This window comes from Rutidosis leptorrhynchoides, chromosome 7, assembly GCF_046630445.1.
Source record: "Rutidosis leptorrhynchoides isolate AG116_Rl617_1_P2 chromosome 7, CSIRO_AGI_Rlap_v1, whole genome shotgun sequence".
Lineage (NCBI taxonomy): Eukaryota > Viridiplantae > Streptophyta > Magnoliopsida > Asterales > Asteraceae > Rutidosis > Rutidosis leptorrhynchoides.
In genome coordinates this window covers 100,256,510-100,279,180 of record NC_092339.1, presented here as the reverse complement: position 1 = coordinate 100,279,180, position 22,671 = coordinate 100,256,510, and the positions used below count along the sequence as shown (strand labels likewise).

Sequence of the window (22,671 nt, the reverse complement as noted above, 5' to 3'; positions counted from 1 at the left end):
TTGTTTAGAAATTTGGTGGCTAGATCCTCCCATGAATGTATTGAATTCGGGTTAAGTTCGTCAAACCATGCCAAAGCGTGTGCAGAAAGTGAATATTGAAAAAGATGAAGTTTTAAAATGTTTTTCTCGTTTTCTTCCTTCTTAAATGAGTAAACCAGACTGATAAATTTGTTTAAATGAAAGTTTGGATCGTCAGTTGGTAATCCTTGAAATTTACAGATCATACTGACTAGTTTAATCATGTGTGAACTAATTTCAGGAATTCCTTCGGTTCTTAAGGTGATTGGTCCTCCTCTTTCCTCTAATCATGACTTATGCATAGAAGCAAGGGTATTTTGTTGTTCCATTTTTAGATTTTCTGTTTAAAAAGACTTAAAAGTAAGTTTAAAAAAATATTAATTTACTAAAAGGATCGATAATTTAATAAAAATAATTATTCTTGAAATTCGGTCGCTAACCAAATCAGATATCTTAACTGATAGGATTTCTTACAGATTACTTGTATCTAGGTGGCCAGGCCGACTACAGAGAGGCAAGATCCTTTTGGTTCCAATATAATTGGAGACTGTTCGGAAAATCTAACAACCAAGTCCGTGTATAATTGTCTTTCTTAGACACCACCAAACAATACTTTTGTCTGTTTAAAATCTTTCTCGACCAAAATATTCGATCCCCGACAGCGATGCCAGAAAAACTTCACTCTGATGTGACTACAACGGACGGTTTTATTCGTGCGGTGTTGTTGGGTCGCAGGACGTCCGGTTCGGTGGAACAAAGTAGCACACAGTGGTTTTGTTTATTTATATTGTGCGGGACCTAAATTTACTTTTACTTTCTAAGGTGCAGAAGGTGTAAGTTAACCTAGTGTCGTGTTTTTTATGGATTAACGAATTGAAGATCAAGTGGCTAATTGTCTTTTAGTTAAATTACCTAGATAAACGATAGTAGTTGGTTTAAGCTAAAAGTCCTAAATGCGGAAAAGTAAATAAGTGGAAGGATATCCGGAGTATGCAGATCAGGTAAATGTTGACCAAAATATCAGTGTTGGGTTGGGGAAAGGTAATTATGCTTATGTTAAGACTATGCTTGAAATGATGTAGATCTGGTTGGATGAGCCAATTACACAGACCTACTTATCTCTGAACTCTCGGAGTTCTCTTTAAGCAGTGAGAAGTATGTCACTTGGTTGTATAATTGAAAGGTAGCTATACCTCGGAGGTTATCCTCAGTAAAGTACTAGGTTTATTAGTGAGTTGAGCTCTAATCCTAACCCTCGTTATCAGTTTAGTCAACTGAATAACAACGTGCCGTGCTGATTGAACACTGATCATAAACGGAAGGAATCTGTCGGTTTAAGTTGGCAAAACTTTAAGTGAAAACTAACAACCATTCCATCATACTAATGAGATCATATCAATTCAAACATTATACAGCATTACAGTTGATATACTGGTAGTAAAGCAGATAGAAACCTAATGAATACCTAAACAGTTGATATGACTAAGTCCTAAGGCAACAATCAAACAAGAACATGCAATAGGCTTGGGTCACACAGTGAAGGTACAAATTAGATCTTAACAGCTCCTAAAAAGTCTCTTCAGAACAGTCAATAGGCATACTAGGTCATTCATGTCTCAATTCCTACGTCCCGTGTCCTAAAAGCGAATTAAATGCCTCTCGAGAACTCCGGCTATACCGAGTTCATAGAATCATCAGATACAGTATAACCAGGGGTCTTAATCCTATGAAGTAGCTAATTTCATATACGTGGACAAGTCCTTATCACAACCTAGGTTGGTCAATCCTTAAGATACTAGCATACAAATCTATCAGACTTCCTAGTTCAGTATTACAACAGTAATCGTACTAAATTAACATAATTACGCTAACCCAAACTTCTATCATGGCAACATACAGATTAATTAAGCTATCATGGTAATTTCGGAATGCATTATTAAACATAAAAAGTAAGAACACATGTTTAATACAAAAGACAAGCGTTTCGGATAAAAACCTGAAAAGGCCGAAGAAATCTGCCCGTGATCGCAGAGACTCGCCGGGATATCCTCCGAAAAATAAAAGCTAAGCTAACTACTACTAAAAACTAACTAAAAGCTTGAAAATATAAAGTGAATTACAAATTGGGTGTGTGTTGAAATGGATGAAGAAAGCCCTTTAAATAGACTTGAATTTTTGCCTGCAAACGGCTGGCAGGCCGTTTGGCAGGCCGTTTGAAGGGGCCATTTGCCAAGCCAAGCTGTTTGCAGGGGCCATTTGTCTAACCCGTTTGGCAGGCCGTTTTTGAGCCAGGCAGGCCGTTTGGCTTGCCTGGTCAGCTGAATTTCCTGGATCGTAACTTGATTTCTCGTCTTTCACCGTTTTCGCTTTAGATTCTTCGTTTTAGCTCCGTTTTACTTGATTCTTTTTGCATCCCCTTCGTAATTACTTAATCTACAAAATCAACCGAAAAAGCGATAATTTTGCCGACAAAGTTAAATGTTTATTGTTCTAGGGCTTAATATTGGGGGTAAAAATATGACTTTTTGGCCGATATCAGTAGTGTTGTTCATTCGATGACTAGCACTATTGGGTATGGTTAATCATATATTCGCGTGTTTGTAGTGTAGCGTGTTATATTATTGTTTCATGCGATTAACATGCTAGATTGTGTTTGGATTGTGTATATATGCGTTAGTGATGCTATCTTGTATGCGGTTATGTGTAAGTTGCGCAAGTAACTGGTTTATGTATGTATGCATATAAGTATTGCACTCACTAAGCATTGTTTCTTACTCCCTCGTTGTTATCTTTTTATAGTTTTCATATTGTTGGTCTTGGGAAGACGCTCTTGGTAATGGTCCCGACGGTCATGCTCACTTTTGGGTCACTTTGGCAAAATGGGTTATGTTAAACAATGGTCAAATTATGGGACTTGAGTTCCCGATGTTTTAAACTCATAACTTAATGTATTTTGAATTATGTTTAATGTATGGGCAGGTTTTGGGGATCAAAGACTTATATCGTTGAGAAATTTGTGTTGTATTTAAATGAAACAAAACAGAATCTGTATTAGTGTGGTGTCGCGACGCGACATACCCATGCCGTGATGCGACCAACATTGTGTTTTGAGTGTCGAGCATTTCAAGGGCTAGGAGCATCTGAATAAGTGTGGTGTCACGACGTGACAACCCTGGGTCGCGACGCGACCGTGTGCTGGTACAGGTGTTCTGGTCAGGCCAGAATGCTCGACATTTAATTTGCACTTGGTACCGCCCCGTGACCATTTTGGTCGGCGATGCGATGGTCGCCCCTATATAAAAAATTAAAAAAATTGCAAGTCTTTTCGATATCCGGATTGGGTTCATTTCACAAATAATCAAATCAACCATTCTCAATTCGCCGATGACACCATCTTCTTGCTCAACCAAACTTGAATGAACTCAACCATATAAAATCGATCTTGCATCTTTTTTCCCAACTCTCCAGGTTACAAATGAAGGCTACTAAAACAACTTTGTATGGTGTGCACGTGTCTAGGGAAGACGTGATAGATTTTCAGCTAATTTTGAATGCAAAGTTGGCATTTTTCCCTTAGAATATCTTAGTATCACAATTGGGTTAAATAGAGAGCGAATATCAATGTGGTCTCCGATTGTGAATAAGTTCAAATGTAAACTAGCCGGATGGAAAGGTAGATGCCTTTCCTTTGGAGGTCGACTTATCATGATTAACGCGGTCATTTTCAACTTGCATCTTTATTATATGTCCATTTACAAAGCTCCCTTGTCCATCATAAAACTACTTGAACGGTTTAGAAGAAATTTCCTTTGGGGTGGAGATTGTCTTAAAAAGAAAACTTGTTTGGTCAAATGGGAATCGGTTTGTTTTCCTAAAGAGTTTGGAGGTTTAGGTATTACTCCTCTTAGGTTAAAAAATTTGACTATGCTTGCAAAGTGGTGGGTCCGATTAAACTCTAACAAAGATAGTCTTTGGAAATCCATTGTTGTTTCTTCTTTCGGTCCATCCTTTCGCGATAAGATTATGAATAATGTCTCTTCATTGCGTACTTCTCAAATATCTCCGATTTTGGGAGATTTGATAAACCTTCAAAAGTGCGATTTTGGTACGATTCTTGGGTAGACGGGCTCATTTTGAAGGATGAATTTCCTTCTTTATTCTTCATTTGCGAACAAAAGTCCGAATGTGTCAAACTGTTTCGGTTCCCTTACCGTCTCAGTTTTCCACAGTTGGGGTGGAATTTTTATCTTGCACTACCTTTGTCACCTTTCAGCTTAATCAAAGTGCAAGAATTGTCCACTATGTTTTCTAGATTCAAATTAAAAGATTCTGTTAAGAATTGTGTTTCATGGGCCACAGGCCCAAATGGCTTCTCGGTGGCGGAAGCTATGAGAATATTGGTCCAATCAAACAATATTGCTCATCTTATTTGGCCCAAAGTAATATGGGGTAATAATGTTTCGTTTAAGATCATGGTTTTTCATTGACTTGCAATCAAAAAGAGCATCATCGTTAAATATGTTTTAGCTAGAAGGTGTATCTTACCTTCTTCTCAATCCACGTTATGTGTTTGGTGTATGGTTGACGTAGAAACTATCGATCATTTGTTACTCCATTGTAAATGGCCCTCGAGTATTTGGTCGGATTTATTTCGATGGTGGAATATCCGATGGGTCATCCTGAGATCTATTGTCGACTTTTCTTTCGATTGGTACTACGGTATGGGTATCAAGGCGTCACTTTTTTGGAAATTGATCGGGCCCGCTACAATTTGGGCCATTTGTACGGCAAGGAACGATATTGTTTTCAATGGAAAATTCACATGTCGATCTATTGTTATTAGGAACATCAAATTTAAGGCCTTCCTTTGAGCGACAAACCTCAAATTCGTGCACGGTCTTCAAGCATAAGTTTGAGAGCATAACCCTTTCTTACTTTCCCAATAGTTTGTTTTTTGCTTGCTATATGTATTTCTCTATGTTTCATTGCTTGTTTGTATTCATCGTTACTTTGTGCTTATTCCGATAAGTTCATTATTTTGATGAAGTTATCGTGTTATTAATATAATCATCTTCTCCGTCGAAAAAAAAAAAAACAAAAAACTATCATTGCATGAAAAATCAACCTTATATTTTATTTTATAATGTAGAGCTTTAAAAAACTAGTAACTACTCGTATTTGACTATCAGGATACTGAATACTGCCAGACAGGGGCGGAGCTTTATTAGGGCAGGAGGGGGCCTCGCCCCTCCGATAGTTCCAGTAAGTAATTTTATTTTGTAGCTCTTTGAGTTACGAATGTTTGGGCTTTTGAATCAACTAAATTGGAGTCCGTATTAAAAAGATATGACGAAAATTGTGAAGGCCCGCAGATTTTGTATGGATTTAGTGTAGTGAAAGATACGATGCAAAAATCAGCAATACACGAAACAGCCAGCCCACAACCTTTCATTAAACGAATCTTGCAACTCTTCCGGAATAAACGGAGTCCGACAAAGTGGGCATGTTATCCGATCATGTTCCATCCACGTGTCAATACAACTCCGATGAAACACGTGTCTACAATTACTCAACCCACGTATCTCATCACTAGCTTTAAACTTATACAAACAAACAACACAACTCTCCGGTTGGTCCACCACCACCAGTTCGGAGAATTTAAGGACAGGAAGTAGCTCTCGCAAAAGAACAGCTAAGAAGGATTGGAAGTTTGATAACGGGTCGGGTTGGGTTGGGTCAAACGGCGATTCAATATCGTTGAAATGGAGAACGGCTGAAATTAGTGTACGGATGAGATTATAAAGTGTTAAGATGTGGTTTATGAGTTTTGGTCGGAAAAAATCTGTGTTGCCAACTATGAAGCCCATAATGATATTTCTAAAAAATTGTGTGTTAATTTGTGATTGGAATTTGGTTGAGTTTAAGAGATAATTGTACATGAGAAAGTTGGTGAAATGGTGATAGTAGTGTTTTTGTTGATGTTAATGATTATGTATTAGAGAATATTCTGAAGAATATATTATTTATTAATTATATTTAATTGATATCTGTCTTTATTAATTTGATTTAGTTTCCTATTTAAGTTTAAATTATGGTGTGAAAGTATACAACATACACTCGACATATGTACCTTGTGGGGTATTTTTTGAGACGCCAACTTGTAAGAATGATGCTGATTCTGTTTCGGGTGTTAAAAGAAATAGTATTAAAAAGCTATTACTTCACAAAAAGGATAAGGGTGATGTGATGGATAACATGGTGGTCGAGAGTGCAAACGACATCCCTATTAGTTCGAGAGCGGCTCCATTGTCTGAGCAAAAACAAAAGAAGAAGGCTAAGGTCAAAAAGGTTCATGGGAAGAGTTGAGGAAGTTTAACGTTGATGGAATTTGACTTGTTTGCAAAGCCCGCTTGTTCTCATACGCTTTATTTCGTATCATGTTGTCTTATTTGGTTTTCAATTAGGGGTTGGTTTTTGTCTGGTGATGATTTTTCGAGTTTTATAAAAGTTCTAGTTTTTTTATATATAAAAAATACCGTGACATATGTCTATGTACACTTATTGTTACGAGAAGTTATTCTTTTGGAACTGATAGTATTAATTACTAGTGAAATGACCCGTGGAATTACGGGTATGTATAAACGAAACAATTTAATAACATGCTTTAGGTATTAAGTGAATTTAATACTAAATTTATTTATTTTAATGACCCGTTCGACAAAGAAACTTGTCGTTGTTTTTACAAATATATAGAAACATGTATTTTCGCATACATATGTAAGTAATTAATTTCGTAAAGAGAATTCATATTTGAATATTAATAATATAATAATAAAAATTATAACTATCATAATAAATTAAGATAAGTAAAAAAATATAAATTAAGATAATAATGAAATAAGATAATAAAAATTATTATTATAAACTATAATTATCGAACATTTGGTATGCATCCAATAAATTAAGATAAGTAAAAAACTATATAAAAAAAAATTTATGATGAAAAACATTTATCCAAATTCAAAAATATCATGAACTAATAAATGGTATGAGTCCTAAATGTAGTGACCCGAACTTTTCCATGTTTATATATATTAATTGAGATTAATATTTACATGATTAAATGTTTCCAACATGTTAAGCAATCAAACTTGTTAAGACTTGATTAATTGAAATATGTTTCATTTAGACAATTGACCACCCAAGTTGACCGGTGATTTACGAACGTTAAAACTTGTAAAAACTATACGATGACATATATATGGTTATATATATAGTTAACATGTTTTTATTATAAGTATGTATCTCATTAGGTATTTTAACAATGAGTTATATACATAAAAATGAGACTATTAATTTAAGAAACTCGAAAATGATATATATAACGATTATCGTTATAACAACGTCTTACTAGGTACATATGAATCATATTAAGATATTGATACACTTGGTTAATTATGTTAAATGATAAGTAAATATATTATTAAGTGTATTAACAATGAAATACATATGTAAAAATAAGACTACTAACTTAATGATTTCGAAACGAGACATATATGTAACGATTATCGTTGTAAACGAAATTTAACTGTATATACATCATACTGAGATATATTATATGAAGAAAAAGCTTTTATAAATGAGTTCATATTATGCTACGAAATACTATTAACTACTCTTAATATTCTGTATGATTAACTTGTTCCATTTAACTATTTTGAAGGAAATGGCACCGACTACTCGACACACCGTGAATATGAATGAAGAGGAATTCCGTACTTTTCTAGCTTCAAACATAGCCGCAGTACAGGCTGCGCTACATACCAACAATAACCTTGGATCTAGCAGTACAGGAAATCGTGTAGGATGCACCTACAAAGAATTCACTGCCTGCAAACCTTTGGAATTTGATGGAACCGAAGGACCGATCGGATTGAAACGGTGGACCGAGAAGGTCGAATCGGTGTTTGCCATAAGTAAGTGTACTGAAGAGGACAAAGTAAAGTACGCTACGCATACCTTCACAGGTTCTGCGTTAACATGGTGGAATACCTATCTAGAGCAAGTGGGACAAGACGATGCGTACGCACTACCGTGGTCAGCATTCAAGCACTTGATGAACGAGAAGTACCGTCCCAGAACCGAGGTCAATAAGCTCAAGACAGAACTTAGAGGGTTACGAACCCAAGGATTTGATATTACCACGTACGAAAGATGATTCACAGAATTGTGCCTATTGTGTCCGGGAGCATTCGAAGATGAGGAAGAGAAGATCGACGCATTTGTGAAAGGATTACCGGAAAGAATCCAAGAAGATATAAGTTCACACGAGCCCGCCTCTATACAACAGGCATGTAGAATGGCTCACAAACTAGTGAACCAGATTGAAGAAAGAATTAAAGAACAGACTGCTGAAGAGGCCAATGTGAAGCAAGTCAAAAGAAAGTGGGAGGAAAACGGTGATAAGAATCACCAATACAACAACAACAGCAATTACAACAATAATCGCAACAATTATCCCAACAATCGCAACATCAATCGCAACTACAACAAACGGCCCAACAACAACAACAACAACAGCAACTACAACAATCATCCCAACAACAATAATAACCGCAACAACAACAACAATCAGAAGCAGCTATGCCAAAGGTGTGAAAAGAATCACTCAGGGTTCTGCACCAAATTTTGCAACAAGTGTAAAAAAAATGGTCATAGCGCGGCGAAGTGTGAGGTCTACGGACCAGGGGTTAATAGAACGAAAGGAACAAATGGTGTCGGAACGAGTAATGGCGGAGCAAGTAGTGTCGGAGCAAGTTATGCCAATGTAGTTTGTTATAAATGTGGAAAACCGGGCCACATTATTAGAAATTGCCCGAACCAGGAGAACACGAATGGACAAGGCCGCGGAAGAGTTTTCAATATTAATGCGGGTACGTTTCTTATTGACAATAAATCTGCTTACGTTTTATTTGATTCGGGTGCGGATAGAAGCTATATGAGTAGAGATTTTTGTGCTAAATTAAGTTGTCCATTGACGCCTTTGGATAGTAAATTTTTACTCGAATTAGCAAATGGTAAATTAATTTCAGCAGATAATATATGTCGGAATCGAGAATTTAAACTGGTTAGCGAAACATTTAAGATTGATTTGATACCAGTAGAGTTAGGGAGTTTTGATGTGATAATCGGTATGGACTGGTTGAAAGAAGTGAAAGCAGAGATCGTCTGTTACAAAAATGCAATTCGCATTATACGAGAAAAAGGAAAACCCTTAATGGTGTACGGAGAAAAGGGCAACACGAAGCTACATCTTATTAGTAATTTGAAGGCACAAAAACTAATAAGAAAAGGTTGCTATGCTGTTCTAGCACACGTCGAGAAAGTACAAACTGAAGAAAAGAGCATCAATGATGTTCCCATTGCAAAAGAATTTCCCGATGTATTTCCGAAAGAATTACCGGGATTACCCCCACATCGATCCGTTGAATTTCAAATAGATCTTGTACCAGGAGCTGCACCAATAGCTCGTGCTCCTTACAGACTCGCACCCAGCGAGATGAAAGAACTGCAAAGCCAATTACAAGAACTTTTAGAGCGTGGTTTCATTCGACCAAGCACATCACCGTGGGGAGCTCCTGTTTTGTTTGTCAAGAAGAAAGATGGTACATTCAGGTTGTGTATCGACTACCGAGAGTTGAACAAACTTACCATCAAGAACCGCTACCCACTACCGAGAATCGACGACTTATTTGATCAACTACAAGGCTCGTCAGTTTATTCAAAGATTGACTTACGTTCCGGGTATCATCAAATGCGGGTGAAAGAAGATGATATTCTAAAGACTGCTTTCAGAACACGTTACGGTCATTACGAGTTTATGGTCATGCCATTTGGTTTAACTAATGCACCAGCTGTGTTCATGGACCTTATGAACCGAGTGTGTGGACCATACCTTGACAAGTTTGTCATTGTTTTCATTGATGACATACTTATTTACTCAAAGAATGACCAAGAACACGGTGAACATTTGAGAAAGGTGTTAGAAGTATTGAGGAAGGAAGAATTGTACGCTAAGTTTTCAAAGTGTGCATTTTGGTTGGAAGAAGTTCAATTCCTCGGTCACATAGTGAACAAAGAAGGTATTAAGGTGGATCCGGCAAAGATAGAAACCGTTGAAAAGTGGGAAACCCCGAAAACTCCGAAACACATACGCCAGTTTTTAGGACTAGCTGGTTACTACAGAAGGTTCATCCAAGACTTTTCCAGAATAGCAAAACCCTTGACTACATTAACGCATAAAGGGAAGAAATTTGAATGGAATGATGAACAAGAGAAAGCGTTTCAGTTATTGAAGAAAAAGCTAACTACGGCACCTATATTGTCATTGCCTGAAGGGAATGATGATTTTGTGATTTATTGTGACGCATCAAAGCAAGGTCTCGGTTGTGTATTAATGCAACGAACGAAGGTGATTGCTTATGCGTCTAGACAATTGAAGATTCACGAACAAAATTATACGACGCATGATTTGGAATTAGGCGCGGTTGTTTTTGCATTAAAGACTTGGAGGCACTACTTATATGGGGTCAAAAGTATTATATATACCGACCACAAAAGTCTTCAACACATATTTAATCAGAAACAACTGAATATGAGGCAGCGTAGGTGGATTGAATTGTTGAATGATTACGACTTTGAGATTCGTTACCACCCGGGGAAGGCAAATGTGGTAGCCGATGCCTTGAGCAGGAAGGACAGAGAACCCATTCGAGTAAAATCTATGAATATAATGATTCATAATAACCTTACTACTCAAATAAAAGAGGCACAACAAGGAGTTTTAAAAGAGGGAAATTTAAAGGATGAAATACCCAAAGGATCGGAGAAGCATCTTAATATTCGGGAAGACGGAACCCGGTATAGGGCTGAAAGGATTTGGGTACCAAAATTTGGAGATATGAGAGAAATGGTACTTAGAGAAGCTCATAAAACCAGATACTCAATACATCCTGGAACGGGGAAGATGTATAAGGATCTCAAGAAACATTTTTGGTGGCCGGGTATGAAAGCCGATGTTGCTAAATACGTAGGAGAATGTTTGACGTGTTCTAAGGTCAAAGCTGAGCATCAGAAACCATCAGGTCTACTTCAACAACCCGAAATCCCAGAATGGAAATGGGAAAACATTACCATGGATTTCATCACTAAATTGCCTAGGACTGCAAGTGGTTTTGATACTATTTGGGTAATAGTTGATCGTCTCACCAAATCAGCACACTTCCTGCCAATAAGAGAAGATGACAAGATGGAGAAGTTAGCACGACTGTATTTGAAGGAAGTCATCTCCAGACATGGAATACCAATCTCTATTATCTCTGATAGGGATGGCAGATTTATTTCAAGATTCTGGCAGACATTACAGCAAGCATTAGGAACTCGTCTAGACATGAGTACTGCCTATCATCCACAAACTGATGGGTAGAGCAAAAGGATGATACAAACGCTTGAAGACATGCTACGAGCATGTGTTATTGATTTCGGAAACAGTTGGGATTGACATCTACCGTTAGCAGAATTTTCCTACAACAACAGCTACCATTCAAGCATTGAGATGGCGCCGTTTGAAACACTTTATGGTAGAAAGTGCAGGTCTCCGATTTGTTGGAGTGAAGTGGGGGATAGACAGATTACGGGTCCGGAGATTATACAAGAAACTACTGAGAAGATCATCCAAATTCAACAACGGTTGAAAACCGCCCAAAGTCGACAAAAGAGCTACGCTGACATTAAAAGAAAAGATATAGAATTTGAAATTGGAGAGATGGTCATGCTTAAAGTTGCACCTTGGAAAGGCGTTGTTCGATTTGGTAAACGAGGGAAATTAAATCCAAGGTATATTGGACCATTCAAGATTATTGATCGTGTCGGACCAGTAGCTTACCGACTTGAGTTACCTCAACAACTTGCGGCTGTACATAACACTTTCCACGTCTCGAATTTGAAGAAATGTTTTGCTAAAGAAGATCTCACTATTCCGTTAGATGAAATCCAAATCAACGAAAAACTTCAATTCATCGAAGAACCCGTCGAAATAATGGATCGTGAGGTTAAAAGACTTAAGCAAAACAAGATACCAATTGTTAAGGTTCGATGAAATGCTCGTAGAGGACCCGAGTTCACCTGGGAGCGTGAAGATCAGATGAAGAAGAAATACCCGCATCTATTTCCAGAAGATTCGTCAATACCTTCAACAGCTTAAAATTTCGGGACGAAATTTATTTAACGGGTAGGTACTGTAGTGACCCGAACTTTTCCATGTTTATATATATTAATTGAGATTAATATTTACATGATTAAATGTTTCCAACATGTTAAGCAATCAAACTTGTTAAGACTTGATTAATTGAAATATGTTTCATATAGACAATTGACCACCCAAGTTGACCGGTGATTCACGAACGTTAAAACTTGTAAAAACTATACGATGACATATATATGGTTATATATATAGTTAACATGTTTTTATTATAAGTATGTATCTCATTAGGTATTTTAACAATGAGTTATATACATAAAAATGAGACTATTAATTTAAGAAACTCGAAAATGATATATATAACGATTATCGTTATAACAACGTCTTACTAGGTACATATGAATCATATTAAGATATTGATACACTTGGTTAATTATGTTAAATGATAAGTAAATATATTATTAAGTGTATTAACAATGAAATACATATGTAAAAATAAGACTACTAACTTAATGATTTCGAAACGAGACATATATGTAACGATTATCGTTGTAAACGAAATTTAACTGTATATACATCATACTGAGATAAATTATATATCATAATATCATGATAATATAACAATTTAACATCTCATTTGTTATAATAAACAATGGGTTAACAACATTCAACAAGATCATTAACCTAAAGGTTTCAAAACAACATTTACATGTAACGACTAACGATGACTTAATGACTCAGTTAAAATGTATATACATGTAGTGTTCTACTTAACAAAAATGTTTACAATTACATCCTCGTTCAGTTTCATCAACAATTCTACTCGTATGCACCCGTATTCGTACTCGTACAATACACAGCTTTATGATGTATGTACTATTGGTATATACACTCCAATGATCAGCTCTTAGCAGCCCATGTGAGTCACCTAACACATGTGGGAACCATCATTTGGCAACTAGCATGAAATATCTCATAAAATTACAAAAATATGAGTAATCATTCATGACTTATTTACATGAAAACAAAATTACATATCCTTTATATCTAATCCATACACCAACGACCAAAAACACCTACAAACACTTTCATTCTTTAATTGTCTTCATCTAATTGATCTCTCTCAAGTTCTATCTTCAAGTTCTAAGTGTTCTTCATAAATTCCAAAAGTTCTAGTTTCATAAAATCAAGAATACTTTCAAGTTTGCTAGCTCACTTCCAACCTTGTAAGGTGATCATCCAACCTCAAGAAATCTTTGTTTCTTACAGTAGGTTATCATTCTAATACAAGGTAATAATCATATTCAAACTTTGGTTCAATTTCTATAACTATAACAATCTTATTTCAAGTGATGATCTTACTTGAACTTGTTTTCGTGTCATGATTCTGCTTCAAGAACTTCGAGCCATCCAAGGATCCGTTGAAGCTAGATCCATTTTTCTCTTTTCCAGTAGGTTTATCCAAGGAACTTAAGGTAGTAATGATGTTCATAACATCATTCGATTCATACATATAAAGCTATCTTATTCGAAGGTTTAAACTTGTAATCACTTGAACATAGTTTAGTTAATTCTAAACTTGTTCGCAAATAAAAGTTAATCCTTCTAACTTGACTTTTAAAATCAACTAAACACATGTTCTATATCTATATGATATGCTAACTTAATGATTTAAAACCTGGAAACACGAAAAACAGCGTAAAACCGGATTTACGCCGTCGTAGTAACACCGCGGGCTGTTTTGGGTTAGTTAATTAAAAACTATGATAAACTTTGATTTAAAAGTTGTTATTCTGGGAAAATGATTTTTATTATGAACATGAAACTATATCCAAAAATTATGGTTAAACTCAAAGTGGAAGTATGTTTTCTAAAATGATCATCTAGACGTCGTTCTTTCGACTGAAATGACTACCTTTACAAAAATGAATTGTAACTTATTTTTCCGACTATAAACCTATACTTTTTCTGTTTAGATTCATAAAATAGAGTTCAATATGAAACCATAGCAATTTGATTCACTCAAAACGGATTTAAAATGAAGAAGTTATGGGTAAAACAAGATTGGATAATTTTTCTCATTTTAGCTACGTGAAAATTGGTAACAAATCTATTCCAACCATAACTTAATCAACTTGTATTGTATATTATGTAATCTTGAGATACCATAGACACGTATACAATGTTTCGACCTATCATGTCGACACATCTATATATATTTCGGAACAACCATAGACACTCTATATGTGAATGTTGGAGTTAGCTATACAGGGTTGAGGTTGATTCCAAAATATATATAGTTTGAGTTGTGATCAATACTGAGATACGTATACACTGGTCGTGGATTGATTCAAGATAATATTTATCGATTTATTTCTGTACATCTAATTGTGGACAACTAGTTGTAGGTTACTAACGAGGACAGCTGACTTAATAAACTTAAAACATCAAAATATATTAAAAGTGTTGTAAATATATTTTGAACATACTTTGATATATATGTATATATTGTTATAGGTTCGTGAATCAACCAGTGGCCAAGTCTTACTTCCCGACGAAGTAAAAAATCTGTGAAAGTGAGTTATAGTCCCACTTTTAAAATCTAATATTTTTGGGATGAGAATACATGCAGGTTTTATAAATGATTTACAAAATAGACACAAGTACGTGAAACTACATTCTATGGTTGAATTATCGAAATCGAATATGCCCCTTTTTATTAAGTCTGGTAATCTAAGAATTAGGGAACAGACACCCTAATTGACGCGAATCCTAAAGATAGATCTATCGGGCCCAACAAGCCCCATCCAAAGTACCGGATGCTTTAGTACTTCGAAATTTATATCATATCCGAAGGGTGTCCCGGAATGATGGGGATATTCTTATATATGCATCTTGTTAATGTCGGTTACCAGGTGTTCACCATATGAATGATTTTTATCTCTATGTATGGGATGTGTATTGAAATATGAAATCTTGTGGTCTATTATTATGATTTGATATATATAGGTTAAACCTATAACTCACCAACATTTTTTTGTTGACGTTTTAAGCATGTTTATTCTCAGGTGATTATTAAGAGCTTCTGCTGTCGCATACTTAAATAAGGACGAGATTTGGAGTCCATGCTTGTATGATATTGTGTAAAAACTGCATTCAAGAAACTTATTTTGTTGTAACATATTTGTATTGTAAACCATTATGTAATGGTCGTGTGTAAACAGGATATTTTAGATTATCATTATTTGATAATCTACGTAAAGCTTTTTAAAACCTTTATCTATGAAATAAAGGTTATGGTTTGTTTTAAAAATGAATGCAGTCTTTGAAAAATGTCTCATATAGAGGTCAAAACCTCGCAACGAAATCAATTAATATGGAACGTTTTTAATCAATAAGAACGGGACATTTCACTAAACTCATAACCAAGAATGAAACAAAGACAATCTAATTGATAAACTCTTTAATCAAAAGATTGATTAACCTGAAAAGACTTATGATGAAGCTTAGAGTAGATGAAAATACCCATTAAAAGATGGTGTAGAAGATGAATGAAACTATTTTTTGAGGAGATAGATTTGAATTCTTTGTAAAAGAGAGTAAGTAAAGGCTTGCAATTCGTTTGAGTTTTCTAGGGTTCTAATTTGATTTGGGAAAAAAGAGATATTTGATGACGGTGATTTGTATCCGTATATGTTTTTTGATTTAACGAATATATTGTGGAGCACATGGGTAATTTTATTTACCATATAAAAAAAATACTCCGTAAATTACAAAAGAAATAAAAGCTGCATCTTTTGTTAATTTATATCCTAATCATAATTAATTGTAAAGATTAAATTTTAATTGTAAATTAAATTGATTATTGATGTCATCTAAGTGAGTTAGATTTTTCTGTATTTTCTTTTTGATTTTTTTAAATAAAGGAAAATGAGTATTTATGATAACATCATTATAGCATTTTAATATTAACTATTAACTATAGATTAGATTATGATTATGATATGATTATGATTATTTATTTATGATTATATCAATTTTGCTATATAAGGTACGGAGTCATTAATAATGAGTATGACTTTATAACATTGTTTAACATACAGTGACTCAACACAATTCTTTTTAATTTATTTATTTTTTATTTATTTATTATTATTATTTTTTTTGGCAAAAAAACATAAATAAAATTAATGTTGTTATAATAATAATAATAATAATAATAATAATAATAATAATAATAATAATAATAATAATAATAATAATAATAATAATAATAATAATAATAATAATAATATAGATATGGATAGTCAATTTTAGTGTATACATATAGTCAATTTTGGTACATAAAGTATGTATTTTTATATTGAGATTTTAGGCTATAAATACTCATGAATGCAAGCATTAAACTTGCACCATTTCTCACACTTACAAAGTGTTTCTTTCTTTCTCTCCATTATCATCTACTTTCTTACACTTCATTATTAGTATTCTTAATCAAGAATCAAACCACTAAAGGTAGTTATAAGCCTACTGAATTATAACATAATCAAACCACTAAAGGTAGTTATAAGCCTACTGAATTATAACACGTTATCAGCATGAAGTGCTCCGTATAATCAAGATTTATCTAAGCAAGCACAAGTCACTAATCAAGGTAATAATAATAAAAAAAAATCTTTAACGATATCTTCTATTATTTATTATTAAGGTAAATATTATTATCATCATAACTAACATTTATATTTATGTTATTTAAGTTATATATGGTCGGTTATACCGTCTGAATTATATTTCTGTAATCTAACTTTTATTAACTTCACTAACATTTATATTTATGTTATATATGGTCGGTTATACCGCCTGAATTATATTTCTGTAATCTAACTATTATTAACTTCACTAACATTTATATTTATGTTATATATGGTCGGTTATACCGCCTGAATTATATTTATGTAATCTAACTTTTATTAACTTCACTAACATTTATATTTATGTTATCTAACATTTATGATTACTTATGCAATTAATCATTATTTATTTCATGCATACTAATATTTATTCTTGAATTTATTATTTATGCATAATATGTTTATTCTATTAACCTTCCTATTTATACTAAACGTATTTATACTAAATATATTTTATAGTAATCATATTTATACTAATAAAATTCTTTTATTAAAATTATTATTAATATAACGAGTACATAACAGTCGTTAACATCAACTAACGACGTTACAACGGTCATATATACATAACGGTTGTTAACATCAACTGACGACGTTACAATTACTATATTTTTTCAAATATAAAATAAACATCTCCGTTTTCACAAATCAATCTTCATTTTCTCAGATTACCACTCTCAAAAGTTTTTTTTTTTTTATAAAGATGATTCACACAAGGATGATTTTTCCTATTGTATTGGTCATACTAACTATCATCATTGTTGCTACTATACCACGGGGTGAACCTATAGTCTATCCTATTCTTGTGGTTTTATCATTTGTAATCATGTCATTATTATGTTGTTTGCTACTTATGAACTTAAAATGATTCTAATTTCATTTTATTATTTGTCTATGAATAGAAGTTGATTATGATTATGATTTATGTTGTTCATCTTTTTGATAATAGAAAATGTCGAATTTGAAAAGGCTTAAATTTGCTCCTTTAGAATCAAGTGGGAACAACTAATTAACATGAGTTATGAATGTAGAAAAACATCTCTAATCAATCGGTATTTTAGAAACCCTAAATGAAAATAACAATTGTTCGAACAAGAGAAAGCAATAGCAAGCATTTTTCTTAGCAAACATATTGATGAGTCCTTAGAATCTACATATTATATGATCGAAGATCCAAGTGTATTATGGAAAATACTCAAAGATAGATACGATATTAATTATCAAGAAATAACGGTGATCCATGAAAGAATAAAATTGAAGATGTTAGTAGACGCTCTTATAAGAATCCCGGAGATTCTTATTAATGATCTGGTAACGTGGATCATCAGTCTAGTATTTCTTGAATACATGAACATCCTGTTTAGCTCTACAAATAAGTCCTAAAAAGAAAAGAAAACGAGAGTGAATCTGTTAAAAAATCTTGATTAAATAAACCCTGAGCTACCTTGAGACTTGAATGGTTTGAATTTTCTAAGATGCCTAGCTTGTTATGTATCACTCATAAATAAATGATTTTAGACCATAACATATATATGTTTGTTAAGTGTTATCTTTTATGTGCTTCAGATTGTAACTTATTTGTAGGTAATATAATTTGATTATCTTGCATAAATATTATTCATTATTTGCTTATCCTATTTGAAGTTTTAGTATGAATTTTGCTGAAATACAACATCAATTAAATGGTAAAGACCTATGTATTGCAGATAGTGGTAACATACACACTATGATCAAATCTAAGAAATATTTCATTGATTTGAAATTAACTAATGGAAGTATAAATACGATATCAAGTATTTCAAACTTGATAAAATAAACGGGAAAGGCAAAATTCATGTTACCAGATGGTATGAAGTTTCTAATAAATAATGTCTTGTTTTCTCTCAAATCAAAAAGAATTTTGTTAAGTTTCTCTGATATATATCATAATGGATATGATTATCAGTCAATGACAACCAGAAATGAGAAATATCTATGTAGCACCGAAAAGCGCATATGATGAAAAGCGCAGCACATATGATTAAAAGCGCATATGATGAAAAGCGCAGCGCATATAATTAAAAGCGCATATGATGAAAAGTGCATATGATGAAAAGCACAACGCATATGATTAAAAGCGAATATGGTGAAAAGGATATATGATTAAAAGCGCATATGATAAAAGTGCATATGATTAAAAGCGCATATGATGAAAAGTTCATATGATGAAAAGCACAGCGCATATGATTAAAATCGCATATGGTGAAAATGATATATGATTAAAAGCGCATATAAAGAAAAGCGCACATGATGGAAAGCACAGCGCATATGATTAAAAGCGCATATGGTGAAAAGTGCATATGATTAAAAGCGCATATGATGAAAAGTGCATATGATGAAAAGCACAGCGCATATGATTAAAAGCGCATATGGTGAAAAGGATATATGATTAAAAACGCATATGATGAAAAGCGCAGCGCATATGATTAAAAGCGCATATGATGAAAAGTGCATATGATGAAAAGCACATCGCATATGATTAAAAGCGCATGTGGTGAAAAGGATATATGATGAAAAGCGCATATGATGGAAAGCGCAACGCATATGATGAAAAGTGCATATGATGAAAAGCATAGCGCATATGATTAAAAGCGCATATGGTGAAAAGGATATATGATGAAAAGCGCATATGGTGATTAATGAAAAGCACATATGGTGATTAATGAAAAGCAAATATGGTGATTAATGAAAAGAATATTGAGAAAGAATCACCAATGTTTCTTGAAAGAATTCAAGGTTATATATATGGACCAATTCATCCATCATGTGGACCATTTTGATATTTCATGGTTCTAATAGACGCATCTAGCGGATGGTCTCATGTTTGTGTGTTATCAAGCCGTAATATGGCATTTGCAAAGTTTCTTGCACAAATTATTAAATTGAGAACACATTATTCTGATTACACCATTAAAAGGATGAGACTTGATAATGCTGGTGAGTAAACATCTCAAACATTTAATGATTATTATATGTCTACAGGAATTGTTGTTGAACATCCAAGTTGCTCATGCGCATACACAAAATTGGTTTAGCTGAATCAATAGATAAACGCTTGCAGCTAATAACTAGACAATTGGTAATGAGTACAAAACTCTCAATATCTATATGGGGACATGTAAATTTACATGATGCGACACTAATTCGCATTAAACCAAGTGCAAGTCATAAATATTCTCCATTACCAACTTAATTTTGGTCGAGACCAAATATTTTCCATCTTAGAATATTTGGTTGTGCAATGTATTTTTAATTGCACCACCACAACAAATGGTTCCTCAAAGAAGGATTGAAATATATGTTGGATATGAAACATCTTCAATCATAAGAAATATTGAACCCATGACGGGTGATGTTTTTACAGCACGTTTTGCTGATTGTCACTTTAATGAAACATTGTTCCCTATATTAGGGGAAAAAATAAAATTTAAATAAAATGATGTTTCATGGTGTGAACATCAATTAAGGTATGTTGATCCTCGCACAAAAGAATGTGAAAAGAAAGTTAAAATATAATGCATATGCAAGAACTTGCAAATTAATTACTTTATGCATTTAAAGATACAAAAATAAGTGACTAAATCATATATACCAGCAGTAAATGCTTCAGCTAGAATTGAAATTACAAAAGCTGGCAATAATGTCACTCATGAGTCTTTGCTACGGCAGAAACATGGGAGACCAATTGGTCCCAATGATAAAAATCCTCGAAAAATAAAATCAGCTGATAATGAGGTAAAAGAAAGTGTTCAAGAAGAACCATAAATCAATATTCTTTCTGCAGAGGATATTGATAAATGTAAATACATAAATTGCGATAAATTATGCAATATTATGGAACCGAAATGAAATGAAAAATCTTGATGAGATATTTTCATATAATATTACAATGACATCATGAATAAAGATGATGATCTAGAACCAAAATCTGTCATTGAATATCAAAATAGACATGATTGAGCTCAATGGAAAGGAGTAATACGAGCTGAATTAGAATCGCTCAATAAAAGAAAAATTTTCGGATCAATCGTTATCACTTTTAAAGATGTGAAACATATGGGATACAAATGAATTTTTTATCCGAAAAAGAAATGTGCAAATGCAGTTACAAGGCAAAACTAGACTTGTAACTCAAGATTTCCCACAAAGACCAGAAATGAATTATGAGGAAAACTTATCCTCCTGTAATGAATACAATTACTTATTAGATACTTAATCAATCTGGTAGTTACTTAAATGCATCTCATGAATGTTGTTACTACTTATCTGTATGGATCACTTGATAGTGATATATATGAATATACCTGAAGGGTTTAAGGTATCATAAACATCTAATGCAAAAACACAAGGAAATGTATTCCATTGAATCACAAAGATTTTTATATGGGTTGAAACAATCGGATCGCATATGGTATACCCGATTAAGTGATTACTTGATAAGAAAAGGGGTATACAAATAATCTTATTTGCACATGTGTTCTTATTAAGAAAACAATGTCCGGATATGTGATTGTAAGTTGTTTATGTCAATGATCATAACATCATATGAACAAATAAAGAGATCAGTATTGAATTGGATTGCAAATTGAGCATATGCCTAATGGTTTACTTGTACATCAAACAACTTATACCGAAAAGATTTTAAAACATTTTTAAAGACAAAACCATTGGTTATTAGATCACTCAATATTGACACTGATTTATTTTATCACTGTGAAGATCATGAAGACCTTAACGGATCAGAAATTCCATATATTAGTGAAATTGAGACTCTTATATATCTTACAAATTATACAAGACCTGGCATTTCTTTTGCAGTTAATTTGTTAGCAAGGTTCAGCTCTGCTCCTACCAAAAGATACTTGAATAGGATCAAACACATATTTCGATACCTTCGAGGAACTACTGATTTAGGATTATTTGATTCTAACGAATCAAAACAAGATTTGATTGGTTATGTAGATGCAGGTTATTTATCTGATCTACATAAAGCTAAATCTCAAACTGGATATGTATTCCTAAATGGAGGTACTGCAATATCATGGCGTTCTAAAAACAAACACTTGTTACTACATCATCAAATCATGCCTAAGTGATTGCATTACATGAAGCTACTCGGGAATGTTTTTGGTTAAGATCAATGACACAACTCATTACTGATTCTTGTGGACTAGAACACGATAAAAATCCAACAACTATCTATGAAGATAATGCAGCTTGTATAGCACAGATGAAAGAAGGGTACATCAAAAGTGACCGAACAAAACACATACCTCCTAGATTCTTCTCATACACTCAAAATCTCATTAAGGAAAACCAAATTGAAATGAGATATGTGCAATCCAGCAAAAAACTCTGCTGATCTTTTCACGAAAGCACTTCCAACTGCTATTTTGAGAACACACGTTCATAACAATGGCATGAGACATGTTCAAAAGATGTAATAGCTGAAGCGATGTCTACTTGAGGGGGAGTCAACTTCATGCTGCACTCTTTTTCCCTTAGCTAAAGTTTTTTCCCACTGGGTTTTCTTTAGCAAGGTTTTTAACGAGGCAGTAATTTATAGTTGATCTCCAACAAAACAAAATTGCTATCCAAGGGGGAGTGTTATAATAATAATAATAATAATAATAATAATAATAATAATAATAATAATAATAATAA

General features: G+C 33.5%; 1 protein-coding gene across 1 annotated transcript; it reads right to left on the bottom strand.

Annotated features, from left to right (window-relative positions):
• Positions 1-5,432: 5,432 nt before the first annotated feature.
• Positions 5,433-5,885, bottom strand: LOC139859470 (brassinosteroid-responsive RING protein 1-like). The gene has a single exon (XM_071848256.1). It carries the CDS (start codon positions 5,883-5,885, stop codon positions 5,433-5,435), a length of 453 nt encoding a protein of 150 aa, XP_071704357.1.
• Positions 5,886-22,671: the final 16,786 nt, after the last annotated feature.

Bases quoted from the DNA above. Each gene is read 5' to 3' on its own strand.
- LOC139859470 (XM_071848256.1), bottom strand. From the start codon at position 5,885: ATGGGCTTCATAGTTGGCAACACAGATTTTTTCCGACCAAAACTCATA.